Source organism: Chelonia mydas, chromosome 8 (genome assembly GCF_015237465.2).
Source record: "Chelonia mydas isolate rCheMyd1 chromosome 8, rCheMyd1.pri.v2, whole genome shotgun sequence".
Taxonomy (NCBI): domain Eukaryota; kingdom Metazoa; phylum Chordata; order Testudines; family Cheloniidae; genus Chelonia; species Chelonia mydas.
Genome location: NC_057854.1, coordinates 98358688 through 98379401, shown reverse-complemented (window position 1 = coordinate 98379401; position 20714 = coordinate 98358688). Strand labels below are relative to the sequence as shown.

Below are 20714 nucleotides of genomic sequence, written 5' to 3'. Positions count from 1 at the left end.
CACTTGATCTCAGACCTAAAGGTCGTAATATTACAACAAAAAGACTTCAAAAACAGACTCCAATGAGAGACTGCTGAATTGGAATTAATTTGCAAACTGGATACAATTAACTTAGGCTTGAATAGAGAGTGGATGTGTCATTACACAAGCAAAACTGTCAGTGCAAATTTACAGAGAAGTCTGATTCGGCAGCACTTTACACCCCGTGTGCCCAGGTACAAACACATTTTCCGTTTCCTTGCCCCTTGGGTGTCAGGCCCATTAAAATACAAAGACAGCACTGCTGAACTAGATCAAAGTTAGCAGACTGGTTTTGTTAACCACTGAAAATCCCTCTGTTTATTTGCTGTGGTATTTTCTGCACTATATAAGGTCCGTATGAGAGAGATGGATGGGACTGCTGTAAGAAGGGACTCCTGAGATGCTTTTACAAGAAACTCCCTCTGTTCGGTCCAGTCACGTGATGAGAAATTTAGCCTTGGCATAAACAGATGCACTGACTTTCCTGGAAAGGGCCCCGCTATACCTCAATCTCTCTGTCTTGGTTTCCCCAAGACTAGTATCTGTCTTGCATGATGTTCTGCAGTGTTCTTAGTTAAGGTCTGCAGAGCGTCTTAAGATGAAAGCTGCTATAAAAATGGGAAATATTAACTGACTGCATTCACCAAAAGATTAAAAAACAGATATGAACTCTCTGGGGGCTTTGGAATTTGGGACTAAATAATATAAAGTAAGGGACAACTTAAGCTCCAAATCTTATAATTCCCTCTGTCATCACAGAGCCCTGCTGAGCCATCTGTGTAGAAAAGGGAGGAACAGAGGGGATAGCCTGCAGATCTAGGTGGAAGAGATGGAAAATGGTAAATAGTGAGGTATGGATGAAAAGCAACTATTGCTAATGGCTGAGAATGAGGGAAGGAACTACGGTCTTCAAAAAGTATCAAGAGATACAGACAGGAAGGGGAGTGCAAGAGCCAAGGGAGAAACTGATGCAAGCAGAGAGGGGAAAAGCCAGAAAATTAAACAGTGAGGACCAGAAACAAGAGAGGCAGGTACAGAAAAAACAAGGCCACAAAAAAAAAAAAAAGAGAGAGAGAGAGAGAGAGAGAAACTGGGAAGAGGAAGAGAGTCTCACAGACATGGGGAGTCTGGTGGCACCTTACTGACTAACAGATTTATTTGGGCATAAGCTTTTGTGGGTAAAAAACCCACTTTACCCATGAAAGCTTAGGCCCAAATAAATCTGTTAGTCTTTAAGGTGCCACTGGACTCCTCATTGTTTTGGTGGATACAGACTGACATGGCCACCCCCTTGATACTTCACAGACATCAGCTAGTCTACACTTAAAAGTTAGGGCGACACAGCTCCTGTGCTCAGGGGTGTGAAAAATCCACTCCCTGAGAACTGTAGCTACGCCAACCTACCCCCCTGTTTATATGTGGAAGAATTCTTCTGTTGATCTCACGACCACTGCTTAGAGAGGTGGGTTACCTACAGTGATAGAGAAACCCCTTCCATTGCTTTAGGAAGCGTCTACATTATGGCCCTAAAGCAGCATAGCTGAAGTGCTGTAGTTGTGACATTGTAGCTCCTGTAGTGTAGACATGGCCTGTAGAAGAGGCATCGCAATTCCTCCATTTCTGACTTCAAAATATGCTGCAAACCCTGATTCCAATGGGTTATTTTCTTTTTACCCCAGGAGAGCTCAGCGACATCTCAAGCCAACTCCCGCCCCAGACCTTCAGTTCTATGGAAGTGACCCTAACGCTCGTATTAAACTTGCTCCCCTCAGACATGTCCAACAAATTGTTAATATCTTTAAAGTCCTGCTCTCCCTTGCCATGCAGATTAGCCTTGCCCTTTCCGTTGCACTTAAGTTTAGCAAGTGTTACTAATAGGAATTTAACATTTACCAAAGAATTATTTTAACTATAGGTCTAATAGAATTTTTATGGTGCTCTGAACACCCAAGAGCTTAGCTATCAGAGCCATGTGCTTAGTTTCCTCTGAAGTTGCTTATAAGACAAAGGAAAGATACAAGTTTATAGAAAAGTATGTTCATAATGGAAATGTACAAGACTTTAAAAGTCAGCTCCCCAGGTGAAGAAGCAGGGCCCGCGGAGAGAGTTTTCCCCCCTGTTTACATCACAGCCATAACTCCATGATTACTCATGCACTAAACGTTTCCTTCCCGTCCCCATAAGTCGTTCATAAAAGGGTATTGTTCAGGGCAAGGTCTGGCTAAGCTATATGCTATCTTCTCTTAGGTTTAAAGGAATATTTACTGGTAAATCCTGTCGGGTTTTTAAAAATTATTATTAAATGGTAAATTTCACAAGCAAACAAACCATAATGAGTTACGGAGTCTTTCGCTTCTAGGTCGCTGGTTTAAATCTGGCCTGGCTGGTCACAATCAAAACCCATTGTTCGGTGTTGTTGGCTGATGTGAAACGAGCTGACAACTATTTTAATCAGTTCCTAGACACAGCAAATCCCCAGCACAATCTGGCACTCGTTAGCACGCATACTGGCGGTCACAACAGAAAAACTAAGGGCATGAGACCTTGCGAGCTGCTGGGCTCCCCTCGAGCTGGTCAGCTAGGGCACCTCACTGGGCCTGGAGAACGAACCAGCACTGGTCTGAAGTCTCTTGGTGAGGGAAGCTTGCCTTGCCACCATCCATGAAGCCCCTGTGCTGTGACAAGGATGATGAACAATTAGGATTATTCAAGTGGCGCTTGTGAACCCAAGATATCTCAAGTGCTCATACTATTGCTGACCTAAAAGAGTAAGGGACCGATCCTGCAGGATGCTAAGCACCTCCTGAGAGTTCAACAGCATGCAAGGATGCTGAGTGTATCTCAGAAGGTCAGATCCTTAATTTGCAAACTGACTTGTAGTTTGATTTAAAACAGGCCTCATGTAGGAAGAAGATTCCGTGATTCATAGAAGGGACCATTGTGATCATCTGGTCTGACCTCCTGTATAATACAGGCCGTAGAACTTCCACAAAATAATTTTGAGAGTAGACCTTTTAGAAAAACATTTAATCTAGATTTTAAAATTTATATGTGATGAAGAATCCACCAGAACCCTTGATAAATTATTCCAATGGTTAATTACTCTCACCATTAAACATGTATGTCTTATTTCCAGTCTGAATTTGTTTAGCTTCAACTTCCAACCATTGGATCGTGTTATACCTTTGTCTGCTAGATTGAAGAGCCCATTATTAAATATTTGTTCCCCAGGTAGGTACTTTTAGATTGTAGTCTGTCATCATAAGGCAGGTTTTCTAATCCTTTACTCATATCTTGTGGCTCTTCTCTGAACCCCCTCCTGTTTATCAATATCTTTCTTGAACTATGGACACCAGAACTGGAAGCTGTATTCCAGCAGCGGTCTCACCGGTGCCATATACAGAGACAAAATAACCTCTGTACTCATAGTCGAGTGTCCCTTGTTTATGCATCCCAGGTTTGCATTAGCTCTTTTGGCCATAGCATCGCACTAGGAGCTCATATTCAGCTGTTTATGCACCACGAGCCTCAAATCTTTTCCAGAGTCACTGCTTCCCAGGCTAGAATCCCATTAGCCTGTAAGGATTGCCTCCATTCTTTGTTCCTAGAGGTATACATTTAAAACACATATTGTCTGGCTGGCCCATTTTACCAAGTGATCCAGATCTCCCTCTGTCAGTGACCTGTCCTCTTCATCATTTACCACTCCCGCAACTTTTGTGTCATTGCAACTTTATCAGTGACGATTTCATGTTTTCTTCCAGGTCAGTAATAAATAAGTTAAATAGTGTAGGGCCAAGAACTGATCCTTGAGGGACCCCACTAGAAACTCAACCACTCAACGATGATTCCCTATTTACAATTATATTTTAAGATCTATCAGTTAGCCAGATTTTGACCCATTTAATGTGTGCCATGCTAATTGTATATCATTCTAGTTTTTTAATCAAAACAGAATAGTTAATTGTAAAACACTGTGGCGTCAATTTCCAAACCAACATTTACAGCTATAACCCCATGGCTCCCATTAGAATGATAATGGGAGTGATTAAGTCTCCAAGCAGTGCTTTGAAAATACCATCCGGGATTAATGCGTTACAGTTCAGCAAAATACACAATTCTTCCCTTCTTGAACATTTGTAACAGACACGTTGCACTCCCATAGCATCTTTCAGCTGAAGATACCACAGTATTTTAGGATGCAGATGCCAAAGGACACACTACAGAAATTATAGACATTGCTGACTTGATTATAGTCAACAGCTTTAATCTGCATTTTAACCTGACACTGCCAGCCACGGCGTGTGTAGACTTATGTAGTCAATGATACAGACAGCTAGATAAACAGATCAACATGCAAACACACAGACTAAAACCCTCTTATAGGGAAGTTTTTCTTACAGCTCCATTCTATGCAGAAAATCACTCTGTGGCGAAAAGGAGTTCGCGGATTGCAACACTGTAGCTTGCTCTGGACTAGCATTCTACCACACTTCACTAAACAGAGTTTTATTAGTTTTTAATTTGCTTTGAGCAGGTCTCCCTATATACACCCTATATGAAGAAACAGGCAGATTCCTTCTGGGTATCAGCCAACAGCTGCAACCCTGAAAAATGTCAGCTTCTTATATCATTAACTGAGTTTCCATGGTGCCCCGAGGCAGAGAAATTGATGCTTGACAGCATTATCACTATAAAGTAACTTTACAACTCTATAATTTAACTCTATGCTTTCGGTGGTATTAAGAGTGTTTGACGTTATGGCTGTAAACTCAACACCGTTTCTCCCCGGGTGAGGGTGTGAAGGGGGGTTGCTTTTGTTGATCTGAGACAGAGTTTGAAGCAAAGGTGCTGAAGAAGATCGTGGAAAAAGGTGGGTCAACAGGCACTTTCGCCCCATCATTTGTCGTACCAGTTAAGCTTCAACAACGGTGCTCCTTTTTATGGGAATCTGATGTCTAGTTTTAACTGCCCTTCCTGCTCAGCTCTCAGAAGAGAGCTTCCCACAGGCAGGTGTAACAAGGACCAGAGCAGATGGATGAGAGGGAAAGACAGGGGCTCAGCAAGTACAGGTTGGGTCTTATTGCGGGGAGCGGGCGGGGACTGATTTACAGATACCAGCTGCGGTAGTCTCTCTCTCTGCCTTTCCTTCCATGCAGTTTTAAAAGCAATAATCTCAAAAATACAAGCCATACAGTGCAGACCTCCCTGCCTCAGTTTCTGGTTGGCTACTTCCTTCTCCCTAATTAGCTCCTGGCTGGTAATGCTTCCCTGAATGTCTGGGAATTCCCTCCCAATGCCCCAGCGTATTGTTAGGCTTGGGGAAGCCTTCTTCTAGGGACCCCACTGAGGCGGTAGAGGCAAACAGGTCATCAAGACCCCTGTCAGGGCACCAAAAGACCTGTGCTCCCCATCCTAGGGGATCATTAGTGTATCTCAGAAATCTCTCTGTCCTGTGTTACAACGTGTGCCCTGAGTTCATGTTCTATTATATATTGTCTACATTTATAGCTATAGTTTTTCATGTCTGAATGGTTATACATGTGATTTTTTTTCCTGGTACAGGTGGAGGATGGCTCCTCTAAGCCATTAACTGGGATCCTACATGCTTTTTCTGAGGAATCAGTATGCACACTCATACCTCCTCAGGCACTAAAGACCATATTCCTTTCCTATGGCTCAATTTTTCCCCATGGGACCTTTGCTTCTGAGCCCTCCTTCCGCTAACTTTTAGCTATTAAATATGGGAGAGCCAAGTAATTGCAACTGTAAGCCAACAATTTTCAGTCAGTCTAAATTTTCTTAGTTATGAGTTTCAGTTGCCCAAATAAAATGACACTGACTCATCTAAATTTTCATTTTGCATGCGTAGACACAAATGCACATACAGATTTCTATGGTGTGAATACATCTTGCACGTCCAAAATCATCTGGGAGATTTGGCATAATATGGAATTATGCCTTAACTTATTTTTTAAGGGGTGCATCTTTTAGAGTCTCTCCCAATACACCCAGTGAAATGAAAGATATGAAGCCATCTTTCTTTGTAAATCTTTTCAGCTAGGACGTTAAACAGGTCATAGAATCATAGAATCATAGAATATCAGGGTTGGAAGGGACCTCAGGAGGTCATCTAGTCCAACCCCCTGCTCAAAGCAGGACCAATCCCCAATTAAATCATCCCAGCCAGGGCTTTGTCAAACCTGACCTTAAAAACTTCCAAGGAAGGAGATTCTACCACCTTCCTAGGTAACGCATTCCAGTGTTTCACCACCCTCCTAGTGAAAAAGTTTTTCCTAATATCCAACCTAAACCTCCCCCACTGCAACTTGAGACCATTACTCCTTGTCCTGTCCTCTTCTACCACTGAGAACAGTCTAGAACCATCTTCTCTGGAACCACCTCTCAGGTAGTTGAAAGTAGCTATCAAATCCCCCCTCATTCTTCTCTTCTGCAGACTAAACAATCCCAGTTCCCTCCGCTTCTCCTCGTAAGTCATGTGTTCCAGACCCCTAATCATTTTTGTTGCCCTTCGCTAGACTCTCTCCAATTTATCCACATCCTTCTTGTAGCGTGGGGCCTAAAACTGGACACAGTACTCCAGATGAGGCCTCACCAATGTCGAATAGAGGGGAACGATCACGTCCCTCGATCTGCTCGCTATGCCCCTACTTATACATCCCAAAATGCCATTGGCCTTCTTGGCAACAAGGGCACACTGCTCACTCATATCCAGCTTCTCGTCCACTGTAACCCCTAGGTCCTTTTCTGCAGAACTGCTGCCTAGCCATTCGGTCCCTAGTCTGTAGCTGTGCATTGGGTTCTTCCGTCCTAAGTGCAGGACCCTGCTTTATCCTTATTGAACCTCATCAGATTTCTTTTGGCCCAATCCTCCAATTTGTCTAGATCCCTCTGTATCCTATCCCTGCCCTCCAGCGTATCTACCACTCCTCCTAGTTCAGTATCATCTGAAAATTTGCTGAGAGTGCAATCCACACCATCCTCCAGATCATTTATGAAGATATTGAACAAAACCAGCCCCAGGTCCGACCCCTTGGGCACTCCACTTGACACCGGCTGCCAACTAGACATGGAGCCATTGATCACTACCCGTTGAGCCCGACAATCTAGCCAACTTTCTACCCACCTTATAGTGCATTCATCCAGCCCATACTTCTTTAACTTGCTGACAAGAATACTGTGGGAGACCGTGTCAAAAGCTTTGCTAAAGTCAAGAAACAATACATCCACTGCTTTCCCTTCATCCACAGAACCAGTAATCTCATCATAGAAGGTGATTAGATTAGTCAGGCATGACCTACCCTTGTTGAATCCATGCTGACTGTTCCTGATCACTTTCCTCTCGTGTAAGTGCTTCAGGATTGATTCTTTGAGGACCTGCTCCATGATTTTTCCGGGGACTGAGGTGAGGCTGACTGGCCTGTAGTTCCCAGGATCCTCCTTCTTCCCTTTTTTAAAGATTGGCACTACATTAGCCTTTTTCCAGTCATCTGGGACTTCCCCCATTCGCCACGAGTTTTCAAAGATAATGGCCAATGGCTCTGCAATCACATCCGCCAATTCCTTTAGCACTCTCGGATGCAACTCGTCCGGCCCCATGGACTTGTGCACGTCCAGCTTTTCTAAATAGTCCCTCACCACCTCTTTCTCCACAGAGGGCTGGCCATCTACTCCCCATGCTGTGATGCCCAGCGCAGCAGTCTGGGAGCTGTCCTTGTTAGTGAAGACAGAGGCAAAAAAAGCATTGAGCACATTAGCTTTTTCCACATCCTCTGTCACTAGGTTGCCTCCCTCATTCAGTAAGGGGCCCACACTTTCCTTGGCTTTCTTCTTGTTGCCAACATACCTGAAGAAACCCTTCTTGTTACTCTTGACATCTCTTGCTAGCTGCAGCTCCAGGTGCGATTTGGCACTCCTGATTTCATTCCTACATGCCCGAGCAATATTTTTATACTCTTCCGTGGTCATATGTCCAACCTTCCACTTCTTGTAAGCTTCTTTTTTATGTTTAAGATCCGCTAGGATTTCACCATTAAGCCAAGCTGGTCGCCTGCCATATTTACTATTCTTTCGACTCATCGGGATGGTTTGTCCCTGTAACCTCAACAGGGATTCCTTGAAATACAGCCAGCTCTCCTGGACTCCTTTCCCCTTCATGTTAGTCCCCCAGGGGATCCTACCCATCCGTTCCCTGAGGGAGTCGAAGTCTGCTTTCCTGAAGTCCAGGGTCCGTATCCTACTGCTTACCTTTCTTCCCTGTGTCAGGATCCTGAACTCAACCAACTCATGGTCACTGCCTCCCAGATTCCCGTCCACTTTTGCTTCCCCCACTAATTCTTCCCTAGATTCCCTAGCATAGATTTCATTCCTTAATTGTATACTACAGTGAAAAGACTTTACTAGAAATAATATTAATAATACTTAGTGTTTGTCCAGTGCTTTTGACCTACAGATCACCAAGCATTTTTCAGCGGAAGATAAGTATCATTAATCTCATTTTATGGATGAGGCAGAAAGATGAAATGATTTATTCAAAGCCATACAAGGATTAGAACTCAGGTCAGACTTCTAAGCCTGTGTCCTATCCACTGCACCATACAGAAGAAATTCCAGCAAGCAAAGCTCTATTTAGCTGGGTTTGATTGAAGGAATTGAGCATATCCAGCTCCTGCTGAAGGGAAGTAATTGTACAGATGTAAAATAAGAAGTGACATAACCAGGGTGATGCGCAATATGGTGGCCCTGGTGCCGCCATAAAATGATGGTTCCTATGGCTGAGCCTGCCAGACCGCTTTGATCATGACAAGACGATTATCAAGCCCGCTCCTGCAAATCCTCGCTTATGTAAATAGTCCCATTTCAGAATCGGGCCCTTAGTTTTTAAGGGTGTATCCCCTTTGTGCTCTCCTTTTATTCTTCTTTACAGCTCCCCTATGGGCTGCCTACATTACAGTCTGAGATCCACTTTAGAGGTTCAAGAAAGGAACCCCAAAGGGTTAGAACATCATCAACATGAGACAGAGAACCTGGCGCTGCCCCCATGACAGTCCATTATGGGTCAAAGTTCTGATGTATGTGGGATCCGAGCCAGGTCGTGCTGCATTCCTAAGGGCAAGGAGTTCTAGCTAGCGAGTGGAGACCCGGCAATTCGTTATCCCCCCTGACCCAGTAACGAGAGGGACAGCATTATCTAGGCTGCTCATCTGCTGATCCTTTGGTGAGCACATAAAAAGCCTTGTGTCATAAGCCCTACAAATGCCTAGTGTTTGTTTAATGGAAGCATATCCAGCTCCCTTTAAAGCGTTTTTACCTGGTGTTGAGCAGACCCTTACGTTTTTAATCAGCTGCTACCAAACGCCGTGCATGTGTGAGAGGGGTTTTAAGTGGACAGAGAAAACCTTGTTTATTCTCAGGCAAGCCTACAATTTCACAAGTCTAAAATCCTCTTATTATGCCTTGCAAACACAGGCCTTTCACTGTTATCTACAGTACATGTTATCATAGGGTACACTGCAGAGCTGAGCTTACAGAACATATCCCTGGTGTTTCTGGTAAACCAGCTACATATCAGTTAGGAGCAGCTCCTACGAGCCAAACATGTATTTCTGAAGGAAGAAAATAATGAATATATAATAGGAAATGCAGGAAGCTATGTTGGTGCAAGGTTGTCTGTAGAGTGAGACTAAGGAAAGGCAAAAGTTAACATTTCTGCTGCAATGTTAATCCAGGCCTGGTGCACATTGGTGATATGGTTTATGCCGATGGTTATAAGAGACCAAGATTTTAGGTCTCAAATGTTATTGTTGATGTCCTAAAATGTACACCCCAAAACATATAGCACATCTAACGTGGCTGAGGTAAGAGCCTTTAATCTTGTATTTCCTTTTTATTTCAACCATGCAACATCAGAGCCAAATTCTGACCTTGGTTTCACCAGTGTAAATCAGAAGTAACTACTGCCTAGTAAAGGTGGTATTTATTTAGTGGGAGCATAGTAGTGGATTTTAACTCTGTTTAAGTGAGCAGAGAATGTGACTTTTACCATTATATGAACTTTAACAAAACAATATCTTTATTTTTGTGTTTTTAAAGAAAAAGAAGCAAAGCAAAACCAAACAACAACAAAACAAAACAAAAAATGCTCAGGATATTGGCCACGCTAAATGATATTAGAATTTAAGTAACACCAGTTAGGTTTGAAGTTCACACATCTCTGAGAGGTGTCCATCTATCTAGATAATTATGAAAATGTCCTCGTAATCACAGAACTTTGAGCAAAGTACATGACTTAATGTGACTAGCAAAATGTAAACATACGCCTAATACAGCTAGACAGAAGTTCAAATAGACTATAGAGTCGATGACAGTGCCCTGAAATTGCTGTAAAGAAACATATTATTGACATAAAAAGATCTTTTCAACCAATAACAGAAGAGTGGGATATGTAGATATACAGTACCACATCACTATTGTGAACTTATTTATCATGCACATTGAAGTTGCAACAGCATAGCCAATGTATAGCATTTTGTGCCAAGCACGTGGAATGAAAAGATTAAATTCAGTTAGCTCAGTCTATCCATCTGTAAAATGGATTTAATTATACTCAGCTACTTTATAGGAATATGAGGTCTAATTCATGTTAACAGAGCATTTGGAGATTCTCAGCCATCTAGTCCCAGGAAATTGTATGATTATTATTATTACTTGCAGGACAAAATCCATGAGTTCATGTCGGGCCAATTATGAACGCTGAAACAGGGGACAGGCCCTTGCAGTCTCTACTCCTGGCTACAGAGTTCAATGGATCATAGGCACAGCTTCAGCCAAGTATTTGTCAAGCCAAAACTGGAGGGTTTGCAGAATTCTCATTACAACATATTGCTGCCCAATAAGGCGCTGATCCCACCCCATTCAGTAAAAAATACACCCCTGATTCAATGGATCAGGCCCCCAGAGACAAGTCTTTAAAGGGAGTTCCTGTATCACAGCATGTTCATTTCAGATTTGCTGAGCACATGAACTCACCTGAAAGTGTTGGGACTCGTTATATTTTCTTAGTCTGTTTGCTTGACATTCTCCTTGGATGCAGCCAGATAACAAAAGCGCTCATCTCCTCGGAGGTTAAGCGACTGACTGTGTCTTTGGTTCAGAGCCATTACAAAACCCTCAACGTCTTGAACTGCTTACTGATTTGCAGGCCGCTTCAAAGAGCAGTTTTGGCCTAATCTGGATGTCCGTTATTATTAATTTACTTTTGGTCACCAGTGCTTTGGCGACAAGGAGAAATCCGCACTCACAGACAGGGCTTGTGTGTTGACAAGCAGAGGGGCCCAGGGTTGTTTAAGCACAACCACACCACAGATTCCCTTAAGCAGCTCCGTTTCCTCCTCTAATTGGGGTATGGGGCTGATGAGGAAGAACAATCACAAACTGCAGCCTTTAAAGAGACTCTCAGGAGGAAAGGAAATCTCAAACTCATTTGGTAGACACTGAACCTGAGCCCGTTGCCCCCTCGCAGCTACTGGTTTCTAGCTTGTGCTTTGGCGGTTAGCGAGTCAACCCCAGTCTGCGCTCCTTTGAGCTTAAGGGTCAGCCCAGCTTGATTTATGAAAATCAAGCTGCCGCCTAAGTTTTCCATACATCCTCACCAATGATAATAACTGTGATCTGGAACTGTTTTCTGCTCGCTGGCTGCTGATAGCAATGATGTATGAAGCCAGAGCAATGCAGCTCCATCTGCATACGACAAGTTGATGCCGCATAGATAAAAAAAGAGTCCCACATACCTGAAATAAAATAAAGGGCTGCTTTGAATAGCAAGCCAAGCAAGCGTGACATGTAAATCACCAAGGGAATGCATATTCAAGAGAAGCAGGATCTCATTTGTAGAGGGGCAGCCTGCCTCTCTCTCTCCACTAAGATTGTTCTTGATAAATAGGACTTTTAAAGGGAGAGTAAATAAGCAGTTGTCAACACACTGAGTGCACAGCGAGGAGGGAAATTAAAGGTGAAGCTAACACGCATGTTTCTAAAAGGCCAGAGAGCTGAGATAATAAGACAAGTTATTAAAACAGAATCTAACTGTGTGACAATTCCTCTCTTCAGTGCTGCATTTCTTAAGTGTTCTGCTAGGCTGCTCAGCTCTGTAGTTGGGTTTGGGGAATAGGGAACTATTCCTTGGAAGCTGTTTACCTTCATGGGCAAAGGAAGGGCTGAAGGGCAAAGGTAAACATCAATTTGCTGCATCACTTGGGCAGAATCAAGCCCTCCTGACCACCCACTTTTTGCTTTCACCAGTGAGAAATGATTTTCTCATCCATAAAATTTGCATAACAACGTAGGGCAAGAAATATATAATTTTTTTCCAGACGATGAAAGAAGAGGGAGTGTTGGGGAATGAAAATGGAAAACTTCAAAAAGTGAATGTTTTTCATCAACATATTTTGCAAATAATTTTGCAAGAATGAAAAATGGTTCCATTTCAAACCCCACAAAACAGAAACAATTTCAAATTTTTAAATGATTCTCTCCTCCCCCCACCCCATTTTTGCCCACTTCTTGTAAAGATTCGGTCCAGAGGCAGCACTGGGACCTAATGGAGCTTTTACGGTCTTTTTGCTATAGACTGGGGACAGTTAGGTCACCTCTATCTGGCATAGAAGAACCTATGACTCTCTGCTAAAGGTGTCTATTGCTCTGAGTATTAAGACAATCATACAAGTAAAGGGCTAAGAGCAAAATAAGGAGTAAACTGAAACAAAGAAATGGAAGTGTGAGGAACAATCTTTTACCGGCAGTGGAAAGGACTATTTGATCTAATAGGCCTTTTCCCTTCTTGTATTTATAAATTGTGGAGCATTAATATTACCGAGATTAAAGCAACAGGAACAAATATATTTCCAGTTATGTATTCGCAACTCAGCAAACTATTAACTTTAGAGTAGGGTTTACCTCAGATGTCCAGTTCAGATGCACTCAAAGCACTCAGAAGGAAGGATGAATTTGTAAAGGATACAGGCTTCCTCTGTATAGGGGACAGTAGAAGTAGTTCCTCCAAGGATGTAGCTGTAGAATGAGACTTCCAGCGTATAGCAATACGAAGTATGGTCCAATAAGCCACCGAGGAAGCGTCGTCCTGTCCCTGCCTTCACAGCGTCACGGTTGAAGGACGTGCTAGTCTGCGTGGGAGAAAAATAATAACTAATCAGGAGACGTCATGGGTGTGAACGTATATGGCTTGGGAAGGAGATTGTATAGATAGGTGTGAAATAGGATTGGCAAAGCTCATGTGTCCTGATTCTTATTTACACTAACCCACTTCAAGGTCCCTTTAACATACAAACAAAATAACGGCCATAATGAGTCAGACCAGTGGTCCATCTAGCCCAGTATCCTGTCTTCCAACATTGGCCAATGCCAGGTGCTTCAGAGGGAATGAACAGAACAGGCAGTCTTTGAGTGATCCATTCCTTGTCATCCATTCCCAGCTTCTGGCAATCAGAGGGTAGGGACACCCAGAACATAGGGTTGCATCCTTGACCATCTTGGCTAATAGTCATTGATGGACCTATCTTCCATGAACTTATCTAGTTATTTTTTGAACCCTGTTGTAGTTTTGGCCTTCACAACATCCCCTGGCAATGAGTTCCACAGGTTACACTGCCAGAGTGGTATAACGACACCTTAGGATAAATGAGAATCAGGCATATGGAGCTTAAGGTTCTGTTCACATTGTGAACTACCTAACTAGTTTGAGTTCACAAATCTTTTTTGTGGTGTAATTTAAATCTTTTCCCCCTGCCACGGATACCATTCTGAAAGCATTCTAATAGGAAGCCCATGCTGTATATTAGGCAAAGCAGAACCCACCCAATTCCCCCCCCCCTAAAAGCTAAGCTGGAACAGATGTCTGGGCTTTATGGAGTATATATTGTAAGTTATCATCTCTATCTTCCCCTATCTGCCACTTCTTTCCACAGACTCTCCTAAGGAAAATGTAAACCCAATAACATTTGAGTTCCAGTCAAATTTTCTAACCTAAGATGTTTGAGTGGGTCTGAAGTTAGACCAAAAACGTTTGCCCTTCAGTAACTCAAAGTTTAACTAGCTTTGGCTAACTACTTATTTTTAAAAAAATCCTGCACTGTTCTAAAGTGCAAGTAACAGTGTAAAACACAGTAGTTTATACTATTGCTGAAGAATACAATAGTTTTTTTTTTTGTAAGGTGGCCAACCAATGAACTTCAAAGTCAAACCCTACTTTGATGGATATCATCTAGGGTTTAAAGGAGAGCTCAGTCTCCATTCTTGTTCAACTCTTGGGCTCTAGGGCACTACTCCCAGTGTGGTGATGTATTCTGCAAACTGCACACTTCTCCTACAGGCATTAGACCCAAAATGGCAGCTCCTTTCATACAGACCACTATCCAGTGGTGATAACAATTAGGCAGTACCAATCTGGGCTGAACATGAGCCAGTGACTCAAGAGCAAAAGGCTTACTAGGTCTGATTCTGCTTTGCTCTAGTAAGTGAAAGGGACCTTACATTTCCACCCACTTTGGGGCCCTTTTATATAGCCAGGGCAGTATAAAAGGCCCTTAATGCAACTGAGAATTCAGGATGCTATGTCCATTATTAATTCCGGGAGCCATCCAGACCCTTTTTACCATGTTTGTTACCCAACATCACAGCAGGTGTCGAGCCTGACTGTTACTGAAAACAGAGAAAATGAGAATTTTATTTATTAAAAATAATCTAGCTGCTCGAGCTGTTTAGTTTCCTGCAACTAAGACTGAGAAGATAACACTAACATTCAAATGCATAGCAATTTTTGATAAATAGGGTATACTGGATTATATAAACAAGAGAAACGTCTTCTGCTTTATTAGGATTCTGCATGTTTTAAAGTCTATCGTGTTATAAAAGTAGGGTTTATAGGCTAATTGGAATAAAATAGAATCCAGTTTCTTATTAGTGTTGCATTTAGAAGCTTCTGAATGGGACTTCTTGTAATCTTTGCACTGATATGACTTTTATTTCTTTGTTTTGTGGTAAAGGATACACAAGATATATCCCGCTTAACGTATACTAGGTGCTTTCAGGGTAGGTGATGCAAGACTTAAATATGCACTGAATATCTCTGGGGGCGAGGGAAGTAGAAAGGAAAGTGGAGTTAATAAGGACTGAAGTTGAAATGAATCATGAAGTTGACATGGAATAAAAAGTCAAGACCCTCTCAAAAAAGGAAAGCATTCTGATTTCCTCAGAGCTACGGAGCCCAAGACCTTCTGGGATTCGGAGGTAAATCACTCCAGGTTTGTTTAGTCCGTTAATTAGAAACATGAAGAGGAAGAAGAGCACACTAAATGCAGTGTTAGCGACTGACCCGTAGTGGACTGCCCTTAGTGGATTGTGCTTCCCATTAAGAGAGAGCACAAGAACATTCCCTGATCCTTTTTGCTACAAACGATTCTTTCAGATGTTGATCACAGAAAGAAGTACCAAACATTTCAGTGATGAGTTACCAAATAGCCCTCATTTTGGCCCACTTGAGAAAGAAGCATGAAGAGGTTGTGATGCCTAACGGTTAAAGTAAAGAATTAGGATCCAAGAGCTCCCTGGATTTTAATCTTTACTGAGTCACTAGCTCCCTCTGTAACCTGGAGCTAGTTACGTAATCTTCTCACGCCTCACCAATAGGGGAAATAGGGCAACAAGCATAACCTCACCAATAACTAGATGCAGCATTTGAGCTGGTTTCCCACTGGCAAATAAATAACCACAAAAAAATTACAGGTATATGTACTAACAGGAAAATTATATATGAATGCATAGCGCCATGGAATCAAGGGAATACCAATAAATTGTGGGATACATTGAGACCCATGCTGACAGTCATCTGCTGGCCACGACCATCTATGCTATCAGCCAGTAAAATCTCATTTCCAATGGAAGTTAAGCCATTTTAACCACACTGTAGTATGCAGCCGCCTGTTATAATGTCCATGAATAGTTTGGGCCCTTTACAAACCAATGACAGATTTCCCCATATACTAATATGAAGGCTGGATTTACCAATCCCATCCTCTTACCGCTCTGAGGCAATACGTAGGAACACACTAAACAACAAAGTTCAAGTTCAAACCAAGTATGGTCATAGTTAAACAAAAGTGTTCAAAATTGTGTCTACATTTAAGCACCTAAATCATTTAAATAAGTGGCCCTATTGTCAAATATATGCACTTTCCAGGGCCTACCAGTAAAGTCAATAGATGCTCCTATGTAGAGCTGGTCAAAAGTTTTTGACTGAAACTTTACCTGCCAAAATGGTTTCTTGAAGGGAAAGTTGTAAATGACACAAAACTTTTCCAAAGGTGGAGGAGTTTTAAAAAGTTACAGAGTGGAGAACAGAAAAACAATAACTAGAGAAAGGAAATAGTGATGAAAAACACATCCCAAACTCTGGACATTATTCACTTTATTACATTCAGTGGCAAAAAAGGGGGAGGGAAGAGAGGAAATATGGGGGAAATGAAATTTTGAAAATTTGAATTTGTTCAGATTTTGTGAAAAATATCAAAGTAAAAAAATGTTCCATTTGAAACCCTGCAAAATGAGGGTTGAAATGACTGAGAAATTTCAAATTTTTTAATGAAATGTTTTTTTGCATTTTTCGAAAAGCCATACTTCTGGCAGCTTAGCACATTTGAAAAATCAGGCCATTCATGGACTAAGAATCTTAATGTAAGGCCAAGATTTTTTAAAATGGGTCTCTACGGTAACACAGGCAGACTGATTAGATGTCCTGAGCAAAAAGCAGGACTGCACGATTTGACTGGGCATGTTTTAGAACTGCTTATTTGGGTGGGGGTGGGGGCGGGAGGGGGAGGCTCCTGCACCAGGATGTGTTGGACAGAATAAAAAGGTACACATTTTGAGACAAACTAGAACAAAGAAACCCCATGCACAGCACTGGAGGGGTTTTTAGCCCTCAGATTTGTACAGCAGAGTCCTCACTGATCAAGTCAGGACAAGTAGAAGAGGAGTGTGAAAATACAGGGCATTTGGCGGGGACCCTGAAGAAATGGTACAGAATGAACTAACCTGTGGAAACGAATATTCTACTGTGTAGGCAATCTAGGCATGCCAGAAAAAGGGACATTCGATTGCACGTGGATTCAATAAAGAGATCAAACATATTTTTGGTGGGGTGGGGTGGGGTGGGATACAGTCTCAGGCAATGCAGGCAATGTCAGTGGCGAACTAGTCTCTTGTTTCCCTGGGAGACTCTATTACCCTGAATCCCTTGCAAAGCAAAGTCATCATTAAGCAAATGCAGTGAGCATGCACAGCAGGAAAGCAGCTAAACAAATATTTATTTCTCCAAGTCTGAACCACATAAGTGTGTCAACAGCAACAAGAAAGGACAGAATCAGGAAAAAAAAAACACAAGGGACTTTGGAGTTCTTGAATGGGGAGATTTGTATAAAATCAACAGGAATTCATTATTAACACACATAGGTATACTAAAGCTCGCAGAGCAACTAAGTTTCCTGCCTCCCAAACGTTCCATGTAATAGAAGAACTTCTTGAGCAAATAGCTATCCAGAGGGCTAGGAGAAGCCAAACAAGAATCCAGGCTGTTAAAATGAAGCAGGTGGGAAGCCATAATACAGCAAAACAGAATGGCAAGCGTCATGATTACAAAGTCAATCTTGCCCATTCCACCCCTTTTGAGTCTGCTTCTACCAGACCTGGTGCGGCCCTGCTCTGCGGAGATTACTACGTGAGACGTCAGCACCTCCTGCACGCCTCAGAGCTGTGCATCACAGGGGATCTCTGCATCCTTAGGGGTTTTTGAGGCTGTGGCCATCGCAGGCCAGGGATAAGAGTGGGGTCAAGCCAGTGACTTTAAGATTATGAGGATCTGCTAGCATTCCACTATGGAAAAGGAAGTGCCAACTGGTCAAATAAGCCTGGCTGCATGCTTACACTGGGAAGAGTGTAAGAAGAGTGTAAGAAGAATGTTTACTCCCCCTGGATGGGCTATCTGCTTCGATCCCATGGGGAGGGGGTGGGAAGCAGCTGCTACCTCAACTTCTGCACAGGTGGGCAGGAAGTGGGGGGAGCCTGGGGTCTGCTCCCCCAGTGGCTGGCCAGAACAGCTGAGGAAGCATAAAAGGGGAAGCGAGCCAGACCAATAAAGGGCTGGCACAGCTTACTTCAAGGGAGCAGCGGGGACCGAACTGTGACTCTCTGAGGCCCTGCTCCTGAGACAGTGCCGTTTCGCAGTGCGCCTTACTCAGGCTGGATTACAAGCTGCCAATCCAACACAAAGAGAGTGAAGGAACACTGCATATAGACATAGGAAACAGATGAAGTAAGAGGGAAACCATGCTGTCATCAACCAACTTGAAACCTGGTTGCAGCTAGCACAGTCCTGAATGCAATGTTGATAGGGCCTGAAAGATCAACCTTCAATATGGCAGAGCTAGTCAAAATATAATTCCCATTTTCTCCTGAAATTAGATTTTGATATATGTGACATACAGAACATCCGTAATCCATGTCTTACTGCATAATATTCCACAGCATGGGTGCACACACAGACAGGGTTAGATGGAGGATAATAAACCCACCACAAAAACTGTTGTCAAAGTAACCTGAATGGCCACATGTTCCAAATTATCTTCGACCTAGTTTGCAATGTCCGCACCCAAATTCTGCTCATTATCACTTGTGCATGCAAAGATCTTTTCCGAATAAAAAATTGATCTGAATACACAAATAGGTTAATGAGGGTAAATTCTGCCATTTGCACATGTCGGTGAAGTTGTGCACAGATTACACATACAACATTGGCAGCACACACACACACACATACCCACACACAATCTGTTTTGACCATTTGTCTTGATGGGTTAGATGGAGACCCACAAAAACAGAGGAATTCAGAGGTAAAGATAAATTGCTGCCCTTAATGCTCTTTGTTATGCTTTGGCATTACAGGGAATTATCAAAGATATGCTGGTTTATTCCCTCGCATGTTTCTTTTGGAAAAGAAGTTATATTTTGCAATGTCTCCTGTCGGGTGATAATCCCTATATAGGATGCTCGTGGTTTGCTTGCTCAGTGGTTGAGCAATAAATGTTTTACCTACTGGGATAAACCAGGATTATGCATACAAATTGTCCTGTGATCTTTACACATCATCACCAGCAATGGTCAAGTGTAATCACTGGAACATCTCTGAGGTGATCCATTAATGCTGTCCACAAATGAACTCTGTGAAAAGAATACTCAGATTTCTTAAACTGGGTTCACCTCTCTGAACCTGCTGCTCATAGCCCCAGAATGCTTGGCGTAGTGAAAAAAAAGAAAGATAGTTGTTAGAGGACAAAAAAAGAAAAAAAGAATGACACAGTTGTCATCAAGGAAGACTAGAGCTGCCACTGGGAGGTGGCTGAACCCCAGAGTGTGCCAAATCCATCTCGGTGAAGAGTTTTACACCATCATCAGTAACTCCCTCCCTCTCTAGATCTTTCTACCAAAGTCTGGGGAAGTTGGACAGGGAACATAGAAATGCACCATCTTAGAAATCTTTCCCAAGGAAGATTGTAAATCATGGCATTACAAATTGTTACTCTTTTGCTATCCTCCCAGCAGTGTATCCTAAGAGCCGGGCAACTGGCAGCTATCTTTCACCTTATGGATTGAACTAATTACTTCCATGGTGTGCCCAGCAGCCGCTGCTCTGACCCTGCCAGTCTCGCAGTCGGTAGCCCATCAAGCAGCTATCTTACTAGCAAAAGTGTTATCTCCGTACTTTTCCGAAAGCAACGAGGAAGCTTCATACTTCTAAGCCAACTTAACTCTCTCTTCAAGCCAGCTCCATTAACTCTCTTAATCGACTGGAAAGCATATGTTTTAGTGTTTCCCATGATAGCCCATTGGCTCTGCGCAGAAAGGGTCTGGAGATATGGAAACCATGGAATCCAGGAGGCAGACTTTTTGCTTTATTTTTTTTATAGTGAAATGTAGCCAGCCTCTGAAACATAGATGAGATTGCTTAAAATGAAGGCAGATAGCAGCAGAAGTGGGAGGCTGATCTGAAGGAGATGGCAAGTAAAAGGGAAGGATGCTGGAAGTAGAGATGTGATAAACTATTAACAGACCTCCAGCTACTCACAGACTCATGTGCACAACTCACCCTACAGTCTCAGGACGTTTCTGATGCAGAGAGGGAGATGTATTTAATTTCTTAGAATAACTAACCATTCCTGAAGTGCAGGAGATTTGAAAGGTCAGGCGCAATTTGAATACGCATGCCATAGTTTGGAGCTTTTCCAAACTACTTTTGGTCCACAGAACCAGGCTCGAACACCTATAAGAATGGGCCTTGCCCCACAAGATTCTGGTTCTTCCTGACAACAGCTGGGAAGATAGCATGTCTCACAATATTCCTGGAAGCAGGAAATGCCAAGATGGACAGCAACAAGATAATGAGGGAACATTGTCTGACCTATTTCAAGCCTTGCAGTTCACAGTCAGAGAGGGTTCATGGGAAGGTTCTGATTTGATCTGAACCCGTTTGTCCAGCCCTAAGAATGAGACCGACATAGGCCTGAATCCAAACCGCAGAACCAAAGATCCTCAAACTGTAACAAGCT

General features: G+C 42.7%; 1 protein-coding gene across 1 annotated transcript in view; it reads right to left on the bottom strand.

The window, feature by feature from the left end:
• LOC102939366 (AGBL carboxypeptidase 4) overlaps positions 1–20714 on the bottom strand; it is a 1380179-nt gene that overhangs the window by 109758 nt on the left and 1249707 nt on the right. The window contains exon 11 of the mRNA XM_007062150.3: positions 13061–13223. Coding sequence (XP_007062212.1) covers positions 13061–13223 — 163 coding nt within the window. The remainder of the gene's footprint in view (positions 1–13060; positions 13224–20714) is intronic.